Genomic DNA, 10,868 nt, shown 5'->3' with positions numbered 1-10,868 from the left:
AAATTAACCAGAACATAACCACATTCTCATTGCTTAGAATCAAACAATTCAACCTGACTTAAAATTGGTTACTGTAATATTAAATAAACCTTTAAAATGAGCATTTATAAAGTACTGTAAACCTTATTTTAAAATAAAATTAGGTAAATATACTGTAAAAATAAGTTAGATGCAGTAGTACATTATATATTAGTGCACTGTTAAAGATTCTGTATTTCTTGCCAAAGTACTGAGACATGATTTGCCATTTGCTGTAACGAGAAATCACTATTTATTTATTCATTCATTCACAATTTGAACTAGATGTAAACAGCTCACTTTGAATACAGTAATTTTAAAAAGTCCCAATTTTTAGATAATTACCTTCACTCCATGAAGAAGTTATTTCACAAAGTTGAAAGTGACAAATAATTAGTAAACAAGTTACACCGAGGATCCGTTTCTTTTAAAGAATATAAAGTGTTTTTTTTAAAAAAGGTTTTTAAAGAAGTATATTTACTATTTAGAAACCCTTCCAAATTTGAATTTAAAATTGGTTTTCCTTCATGACAAGTTGTGCTTTATCATTAACTCACATTTGATATAGAGCAAAATAAAGTTTAGAGAATTACAAGGAAAAAGTGAACCATCTCCTCAAAAGCAGACAAGATGGATTTAGTTTGAAGCGTCTAGCCAGGATCATTACTAACATGAGAAATCATGGGCTTAATTTAGAAGGAAGGCAGAAAGCTCACTGAGTAGGCTCTCTTTTAAGTGATGATGAACTTAAACAACTATTGTGTGAATATACCTAACTTTCAAGGAACTTTTTAAGTTATGAAAGATTTATGGAACCCTGCCCTTCTCCCCCCGGGAAACTAATTGTGCAGCCAATCCAAACATTACAATGATAAATTTATTTGGCAAAAAAAAACATAAGGCAGCCTAATGCTCCCCTCTCTGCAAACGCACACTTTGAAAACAGGTACATCAAAGAAATCCAAAAGAGTACATCAGTGGTATGAGTCAAGAAAGGGGGAGAGATGACACAGGACACCTAAAAGTGCAAGCTGACTTTTTGACATGCTGTTTTTAAAAAGGATCAGATGGGAGAAAGGATACATGCTCTGGAAAAGTGAGACTTTACTTTCCTGTATGTACATGAATGGTATGTATCTGGATTAGTTTTTGCAGGGTGAAAGGCTAGCCAAATTATGCATAGAGTTTATTTTTTTTAATCTTATTTCCTATTCTTAATAAATCTTGTTTTATTACAATTCCTGTGGTTTTAGACTGTTTGGGAATTTTGTATCTACCACTTCTAATGAAATGAAAATCTTCAACCGCTGAGAAGTAATAGTGAAGGCATCTAGAGTCCACACTGCTCAACATCCTCAATTCAAATGGTATAGACCATCGTCTCCCATTATAAGTGTCAAGAGATCTTAAACGAAACAAAGAAAACACCTACCAACCATGAACCACAACAGAATTTATATGGACGTCCTTGTTAATGTTTTGTCCTCTGTCTTGTGCACATAACAGTTTGCTATTGTGCACTGCTGACTTTTTCTGGTTTTTAAAAAAAATAAAGAAATCAATCATTGAGGGCGAGATTGTAATACCCTCCTCGCTTGTTCCAGGAGTAGTTCCACTGATGTCAGTGGAGCTACTCCTAAAGAAAGGCAATACTCAGTGAGTAAGGGTACCATAATGTGACCCTTAAGAAGAATGATACAGACTTTGAGTATGTAACAAACAGAGTATTCGCATTTGGGAAGATAAATCATAACCAATTTGTATCAGATTTTTAAAAGATGGTTTTTATTAAGCACAATCAGCTTTTAATACATACCAATACAAATAGGGAAACAGCTGTTTAATGAATCTGATATATCAAAGATTTGATGGGCAGGCTGCATATTGGCACAACAGAAATGGTCATTTTTAAAGTATTACAAATTAAAATTATAGGGTCACCACTGTCTACACAAACAGGTAGCTTACCTACAGCCTAAAAATACTACATCACTGGGGGGTAAAGAGAGCTACTATTTCATATGTGAAATTTCTACATTCTGATTAGCACCATTCAAAGCTTATGTCAGCTGTTTAACTAAGAAGCAACTGACAGGTCACGGTAAAGCTTTACAGCAATTTTTCAGTGCAAGGTTTACAGTTCTTTTTGATAAGATACTTGGAATCTATGGTTTCATAGCATGTTAAATAATTATGGCTTGGCAGATGTACAGTGTTACGATGTTGAGGAGCAATGTTTACTTTGAAAAAGATGAGGTTTTATAATGGCTATGAAATGCATTATGTCAAATGCTGTAATATTCAGACGATATGCTGGGTTACAAACTGAAGTCTTATTATGAGCTGGTAGATAAGGGTCCAGTCTATTAGCTCTCTGGGGTAGTGGCTTCTGGTTGTCTCAGCTGCTGCTTTTTCAGGCTAAGTAGCTTCATCTTCTCTCTAATGTGTTCTGCTGTAGAAGCCATGTCACTTGGGCTCCCAAAGTACTGCTCAGTACTAAAAAACAAACACCCACAAACAAAGAAAGGTAAAACAGCATTAGAATTCTCATGCGAATACAAATAAACTCCTGAAAACTTCAAACAGCATAGAAATATAGGTTCTTTTCTGCTTATAATTTTAAATGCCAACTTCAGTGGGCTTAAGAGCAGACCCTAAATTGTAATTTTGCTGTGACCGATCTGAAAATAAACTCAGGACAGTATGAATAGGGAGGACTGAGCTATCCTCTCATTCACCAAGGCAGTCCCTTCAGAACAGCTACGAAGCATGTTAGCAGGTCAACGTTAAGTTTTCTTTGCCACTCCCTGTGCTACATTTGTTCTGTTCTGTAGCTGCAGGATGCCCAGTTTGGCACTTCTGAGTACCAAATTCATTTTTCAAAAAATGTGTAACTGTTATTGGCTTTTTTACTTTAATGTCAGCAAGGCAAATGTTTCTTTAATAAATATTACAACACAGCAACAAGGTTATTTTTACTGCAGTAACTCCCAAAACGTGCCGTACAAATTCATAATACATCAACAACTTGCACAAATACATGACATATCTCCTTATAGCTGCAAGAAAAAAAAACTGTCCATTTAATAAATTTAGATTATGCTAAAGAATATGAAGTTTTTCTTATGTAAATACTACTCTGATTGACAAAGTCACTGTCTAACTAATGAGGTTTTGATTTCATCAAATAGCAACAGATACAAGCGATCAATGACATTGTAGCACCATTACTGGTTGCCCTGGGACTGCTGTTACCTTCCCTAACCATGAAAGCTAATCACTTGTAGGAAAAAATAGACAGTACTTACAAGCTAGGAAACAGAGGAGCGGTTAGAGTGAAATTGGTTAAAGAAAGGGATGGCACACTCAATCATATAGGGACACTGTCAACTTGAAATCTAATGAACTTCAAAAAAATGAGTTAAAAGTGGTTTCAGGTAGTGCACTTGCCCTCGTGTCTACCTGTCAATTCTTGTGGTTTTTCAACCATAGTCCCTTGCTCTCTCTCTCAAAAAAAAAAGTTTTTTTTTCTCCCCTCTTGCCATGGAAGAGACCTATAAAAGAAATACCTTACTGACAACTATACCAGGAAGAATGAAGCTGACTATACAAAAAATGTCAAATGCACCAAGTAAACTGAAAAAATTGAGAAAAATATTTGTTCCTCTCATCTCTTTCAACCTCAGCAACCAGTGGTGTTGCAGGTAAGACGAGAAGATAAAAACTGTTCAGACAAATTGTATGATTTTTAAGTTGACAAATGTCTCTTACAGTAATGTATCCAGAAAAGTGCAAAGCATAACAAAAAACCTGACTGTCCTTAAAAAGAGGTGACACTTTCAGAGAAGAAAGTATTAAAAAATACTAATACCACTATAACCACGCAAAACTACATGTGAGGCATTAGGGATGGACCCAGTTTATAAGAAAAACACCATTTCCATGTAAGAAAGATATCCCATCCCAGAAATGGACGAAGTCTCATTAATAAGATACAAACCACACCGCAATTGCTCTAACCAGAGGGTAAGATTGCTTCTCAGGAATAGAAATCAGAGCAGTTCTTCAAAAAGCATGCTCGTCTATTCTAGAATATATATATGGAAGAGCACACAGCAGTTGTGCAGACCCATTCTAGGTAAGCATTGGATTTGGCCTAAGAGGTAGTATTTCTTCTAGCGAAATGGGTCTTAACCCAATGAGCATTATAAGAATAACTGATACTAGCTAGGATTACATTTAGAAAAAGTATAGATAAATATTCCCACAAATAAAAAACTCAGACTGGCTTTGCCAGTATTTGTAAACATTCAGAGGAATAAGTTTCTATTTGCAAGAATGATGGCAGGCAGCAAAAGCATCAATTCATTTATGAATAAATATTTGCACTGGAAATGCTCCTTCCATCATTCTGATAGCTAAGTGTAAGGAGACAGAAGGCGTGAGCAACATTTTAAAATACAACGAGCAGCAGTGGTGAACTGCCCCCCCTCCACCACCTGAAATGAAGGAGTAGTACCTCAGCCTGCCTGCATTTCAGCCTGGGATAAGCTTGGTCTTTGAGCTGGTTGCCTGGAGAGCAATAAGGAGAAGGAAACGACTGCTTGGGACCGTCACCCATTTCTTAAGGTGGCCTCAAAGGTTGAAACTTTACACATAACCACAACCACCAAGGGCCCGGCGGTCTTAGGGAAAAGACTTTGTGAATAACTGAGGGGAGGTTTCCAGTACTTTATTTAGCCTATGTTTGTTTGTTTTGATTTCTGGTTACAATCACCCCTGGAGGAAAACCCTGACTGACCAGCAACTGGGTCTTGTTTCAGATAACTCGTTTTCAGTATGTGAAATGGAAATTTCAGTGACAAATTAAGACATGTTTAGAGAAGAATTTATTGGTGAATTTTAAGTGTTTGTGAAAGATAGACAGTGAGCTCACTGGGAAGAGCCAGGCCTCACATAAGCAAGAACCATTCATGCTTTTCTGCATTTCTATCACAGCAGTGTCCAACTGGAGCTGCACCTGAAGACAATTTGAAAACTTCTGTTAGTGCAGAATGTGGCTACCTGCTTACTCAGCAACACTTCTCAGAGGGAGGACATTTCACTCAAGCTCCAAAGCTTGTAGTTCAAAGTATGAGTGCCTTGTATGCAATCCTAGTTACTACGGATAGAGTGCATGGAAATAAATAATACAGCTGAAAGCAATGGGCAGACTATTTCTATCGCTGATTTTTTCCCATTAGCTAGCTATGGAGTGGAACCACCCCCTTTTCTACTCCTGAGAAAAAAATCCTGATAGCAGTTCATTACATTGGCATTTAAGCACGTAAGAACAGCCATCCTGGGCCATACCAGTCCATCTAGCCAGTATCCTGTCTTCTGACAGTGGCTGGTGCCAGATACTTCAGAGGGAATGAACAAACCAGGGCAATTTTGAGTGATCCATCAGCTGTCATCCAGTCCCAGCTTTTGGCAGTTGGAAGTTTAGGAACACCCAGAACATGGCATTGTGTCCCTGACCATCTTGGCTAATAGTCATTGATGGACCTATCCTCCAAGAACATTCTTTTTTGAACCCAGTAATACTTATGGTGGTCACAAACATCATCCCATGGCAATGACTTTCGTAGGTTGACTGTGCATTGTGTGAAGGAGTACTTTCTTTTGTTTGTTTTAAATCTCCTGCCTATTAATTTCATGAGGTGACAGCCTCGGAGGGCTACCGGTGTACCTAACCAAGATGGGGCCCGGGGAAGACCCCAAGGCCTTTCTCGTGACTTTCGAGCAGGTTGCAACTCCTGTCCAATGGCTCATTATCTTAGCCCCTTATTTAACGGGCCCAGTGCAATCTGCATATCGCAACCTCGATCTGCAAGAGGCGCTGGACTACTCTAAGGTACAGGCAGCCATCCAGGACCAAATGGGCATCAACCATGAGACTTATCGCCAGCGACTTCGCTGAGAGTGGTATGCACCAGGGGCCTGGCCACGAGCTGTGATACAGTGAATCCAGGACCTCTGCTGGAGGTGGCTAGAACCAGAACACCACACGAGTGTTCAAATAGCAGAGACCGTGGCCCTAGAGCAGTTACAGACCCTTCCGACCAGGGGGAAGGAGTGAGTGCAGCAGCACTGCCCGAAGACCCTCACTGAAGCAACCTCCATAATGGAGGATTACCTGGCAGCAGAGGGAGAGGGGAAGACTGGCTCCAAATTGGGAAACTCAGGTGAATGGAACCCAACCCCTGCATGGGGGGCGTGCAAGGTGGAGGGGAGGAGATCCTATTTGTATGCCCAGTCATCGGGGACCCCACCAACCTGCAGTGCAAGGGACCCAACCAGGGCGAACCTCGTGCAGAGCCAAGAGGACCCGTCGGGAAGGCAAAGCACCCCCCTGATAACCCCACCCAGAGAAGGAAAGTGGGACCGGTGTTATGAGTGTGGACAGATAAGGCATTTCTGGAGGGAGTGCCCATACATAGATTGTAATTACAGGCAGGTTTGGGCCGCTGGTCAACATGCCCAGAAGTGGGAGCCTGGTAAGATCATTGTACCAGTGAGAGTGGACAGGACATCTACCATGGCCTTGGTGGACTCAGGATGTAGCCAGACAGATATTCAGGTGGGGCTGGTAGAGTCCACTGGGACCCCCATATGCCTGCAGTGTATCAATGGGGACGTGAAGCCCTACCCCACCATCTAGGTGCAGTTTGAAGCTGCTCAACAAGGAGGGTGCTGTCTTCAGGGCCACCCCTACTAGTTAGCTTACCCAGCGATTCTGGGATGCGATTGGCCAGGCTTTGCTGACCTCCAGAGAGAGTGGGGTATCCGGCCTGCAAGGAAAGCGTGGGGCACGGGCCGAAAGGCCTGGATTACTAGGCCAGCCAGTGTCAGACGGCCACCTGTATGGGCCCTCGGAGAATCCCGATATAGCTGAAGGAGGCCGAGCCCCTACCGCGGTCCCGACAAGAGAGGGCCAGAGATGGCTGGATGTCAATGCTGATTTTCTTGAAGAACAAAGGGGGGACACCACCCTCAGCCTGGCCTAGGAGCAGGCGACGGGTTCCCTGGGGGAGGAAGACTCACTCTGACACCAGCAGTAAAGCCCCGCTTTGAGATCCATAATGACCTACTCTATCAGGTGGTCCAGGAACCACAAGCAAAAGACGACCTGCGCCAACTATTGGTCCTGCAGCGGTTCCAGCGGAACTTACTCCACTTGGCTCACTCAGTACCTTGGGACAGACATCTGGGGAGGGAGAAAACGCTGCAACGGGTGGTCAGGTTCTTCTGGCCAGGCATCCATCAAGAGGTGCAGGATTACTGCGCCTCTTGTCCTGAGTGCCAGAAGGCCTGCCAGAAGGCCAGCCCGAAAGAGCTACTGAAAGCCCCACTTTTGCCCTTGCCGGTGATTGGAACATCCTTTAAGCAGATTAGCCTAGACTTGGTGGGGCTCTTGGAAAAAGAGCAGCTCAGGCCACAAGTACATCCTGGTCATCCTTGAGCATGCAACGCGGTACCCAGAGGCGGTACTGTTGGGGACTGCCATGGCCCTGGTCTTCACCAATGAGCTCCTGCAGATCTTTGCCTATGTGGGTCTGCGATGAGAGATACTGACAGACCAAGGGACTAACGTGACATCTAGGTTAATGGCAGAGCTATGCCATCTGTTGAATATTCATGCTCAATCTACTACCCTCAGATGGACGGGTTGGCAGAGAGATTTAACGGCACCCTGAAAGCCATGCTGAGAAAGTTTGTGGAAGACGATCCTCGGCACTGCGATAAGCTGCTCCCAGTGCTCCACTTCACTGTGAGAGGTGCCACAGGCTTCCACGGGATTTTCCCCCTTCGAACTCCTCTATGGGAGGAAATGCTGGGGGATCCTAGATCTCCTGAAAGAAACGTGGTCAGAACAAGGAGACCCGGGTCAGAGGATCTGTTGAATACATCCTTCACCTATGGGAACAGCTCCGAGAGTTGGGAGCCTTAGCACAGGAGAACCTGGTGAAGGCCCAAAGTAGTCAAAAGGCTCAATACAATAAGGGGCGAAGATTTGAGCCTGGGGACCGCATCCTCTTGCTGCTACCTTCCTCCGAATCTAAGCTGTTAGCAATATGGCAGGGCCCCTCGAGGTGACCAGGCAAATAGGGCCTGTTGACAACCAAGTTCAGATGTCGGGGCAAAGGAAGGCCACTCAGGTTTACAGTGTGAACCTCCTCAAGGCCTGGAGAGACCAGGAAGGCCTGATGATCACCCTGTACCCTCCAGAACCCGAGTTGGGGCCACTGGATGGCAAACTGGTGGAACCAGAGGCAGCAGCCATAGGCCAGGAGCTCAACCCAGTACAGCAGGAACAGGTATGGCAGCTGATATAAGCCTTCCCCACTGTCTTGTCAGCTCATCCAGGGAAGACCACGTTGACCAGTCATCATATCGTCATCATCCCCAGCCACAAAGTGAGGGAGAACCACCGCTCGCTTCTCAGGAAGATGTAGGAGACGGTGCAGAAACAGCTAAAGATGATGTTGGCTCTGGAGGTGGTCAAAGAGTCAAGAAGCGAATGGCAGAGCCCAATAGTACTAGTTCCCAAGCCGGCTGGAACAGTCAGGTTCTGTATTGATTTCTGTAAGGTGAGTGTGGTCTCTCACTTTGATGCCCCAGGTGGATGAGCTGCTGGAATGACTAGGTAAGGCAGAATTTGTCTCCACCCTAGACCTGACCAAGGGATATTGGCAGATCCCTTTGATGGCTTTTGCAACACCATTTGGCCTCTACTAGTTTACGATGATGCCTTTTGGGTTACATGGGGCCGTAGCTACCTTTCAGCAGCTCATGAATCAAGTGCTGAGCCCCCACAGTTCATACGCCACAGCATACATCGACATCATCATTGTTTACAGTGCCAACTGGGAGGAACATCTCCAGCACCTCACCAATGTGCTACGAGCTCTGGGCAAGGCAGGCCTTACCGCAAACCCAGCCAAATGCCAGTTGGGCCAAAGAGAAGTGACCTACCTGGGCTATACGGTGGGCTGAGGGAAACTCCACCCTTTGGTAGATAAGGTGGAAGCCTTGAGGAACTATCCTACACCCATGACAAAAAGGCAAGTATGGCAGTTCTTAGAACTGGCCGGATACTACCAATGATTTGCACCTAACTTTGCCAAGCTAGCAGCCTCCCTGACAGACCTGACAAGAAGCTCCTAGCCATGGAAGCTCTAGTGGTCAGAAGACTGTGAAAAGGCTTTCTGCGTCCTGTGGGAACAGTTGACCCGGGAGCCAATACTGATACAGCTCGACTTCACAAAGTCCTTTATCCTCCAGACTGACACCTCAGAGGTAGGACTGGGGAGCTATGTTATCATAAGAGGTGTGGGGCAAAGAGCATCTCGTCTTGTACCTAAGCCTAAGCCGCAAGCTGTTCCCCCGAGAAACCCAGTATTCCACCATAGAGCGTGAGGCCCTTGTGATAAAATGGGTGGTCGAGGCACTGAAGTACTACCTATTAGGGAACCCCTTCTCCTTGGTGACTGATCATGCACCCCTCAGATGGATTAATAGCATGACGGATCATGTGGTGGTACCTGTCCCTCAACCCTACTTCTTCCACATGTTACACTGGCTAGGGAAGGCCCATGGGAACGCAGACTTCTTTTCCTGAGTCAAGGAAGAGGACAGGGAGGAAATGGTTAGGGTCAGCTGGCCCTGCTGGCTGTTTTAAGGGGGAAGGTGCGTGACAGGGCAGAATGGCCCTGCTCTGGTACTGCAGGGGTTAACCCTTCCTTCCTAGCAGAGGAAGCCATGCCCTGAAGCTCTGTTGGGCATGCTCCAACTGGAGAACAGGTATAAAAGCCTGCAGAGCTGCTCAATCTGGGCTGATCACCGGAGGGGAAGGAGACATGCTGCCAGCTCCTGAGGAGGGACAGCCTGCGCGCCAGATCCAGAGGCCAGCCAAGCCTGGACCCACCCTGATACCCAGACGGAGGACGTCACAGGAGGGGAACAGACTGGAGGACCCCCCGAAGTGGAGAACCTGGCGTCTTTGGTAGGAAGTAACCCAGGGGGACTTTAGAGGAAAATGACATTAGAGCCACACTAACACTCAGCGTGTTGTGGGCGGATCTCCCCCAAGCGGGTGGCAAGGGACCACATCTCACCCCTGACACAAAGGGGCAGTGCAGTGGCAGGCCCGCCACAGATATCTATTCATGATGATTCTAAGATGTCTTTCTTGAGTAATAACAGCTAATTGAAACCTCATAATTTTTATCTGTAGTTGCAATTACTTTGCTTTATGTGCATTACTTTGCACTTTTACACTGAATTTCATCTGCCATTTTGTTGCCCAGTCACCCAGTTCATTGAGATCTCTTTGTAACACTGTAATCAGCTTTGGATACAAAATTACTCAAAACAGTTGTATCATCTGCAAATTTTGCCACCTCACTGTTCACCCTGCTTCTCAGATAATTTATAAATATGAACAATTTCAACACTAAATGTTCTAATCACCTCTGCATATCATACCACTGCCAAACTGTAACAAAAGCATATTGAGAAAGTATTACAATAACATGTTTCATACCCATCAGGATAAACTACAGGCACTGTTAATCTGTCCAACAGTGATTTCCCAACTGCTTCAATTTCATCAAATTGCTCCATTTCATTAATGGCTTCTGGCTGCTCTGGAAATTCTTGCAAAATCTGTAACAAACAATATGAAAAAGTAAAACAAAAGAGAGAGACTGGACAGTATCAAGCTTCTGCAGACATTAACCAGCATAGTTAATGCATCTTCATGTACACATTTATATAAAACCAATCAAAGTACACTCAGAAAATCT

The 10,868-nt window shown here is 44.1% G+C and overlaps 1 protein-coding gene across 7 annotated transcripts in view; it reads right to left on the bottom strand.

Moving 5' to 3' along the window:
- Positions 1–1,784: 1,784 nt before the first annotated feature.
- The window catches only part of SESTD1 (SEC14 and spectrin domain containing 1), a 118,567-nt gene continuing 109,483 nt past the window's right edge, over positions 1,785–10,868 (bottom strand). For all 7 annotated transcript variants that reach the window (XM_050916802.1, XM_050916805.1, XM_050916806.1 and 4 more), the window contains exons 17-18: positions 10,607–10,728; positions 1,785–2,514 (exon numbers count right to left, since the gene is read on the bottom strand). In XM_050916802.1, the coding sequence (XP_050772759.1) occupies positions 2,385–2,514; positions 10,607–10,728 (252 nt within the window). In that variant the 3' untranslated portion in view covers positions 1,785–2,384. The remainder of the gene's footprint in view (positions 2,515–10,606; positions 10,729–10,868) is intronic.

This window comes from Gopherus flavomarginatus, chromosome 10 (genome assembly GCF_025201925.1).
Source record: "Gopherus flavomarginatus isolate rGopFla2 chromosome 10, rGopFla2.mat.asm, whole genome shotgun sequence".
Taxonomy (NCBI): Eukaryota; Metazoa; Chordata; order Testudines; family Testudinidae; genus Gopherus; species Gopherus flavomarginatus.
This window is presented reverse-complemented; position numbering and strand designations above follow the sequence as displayed.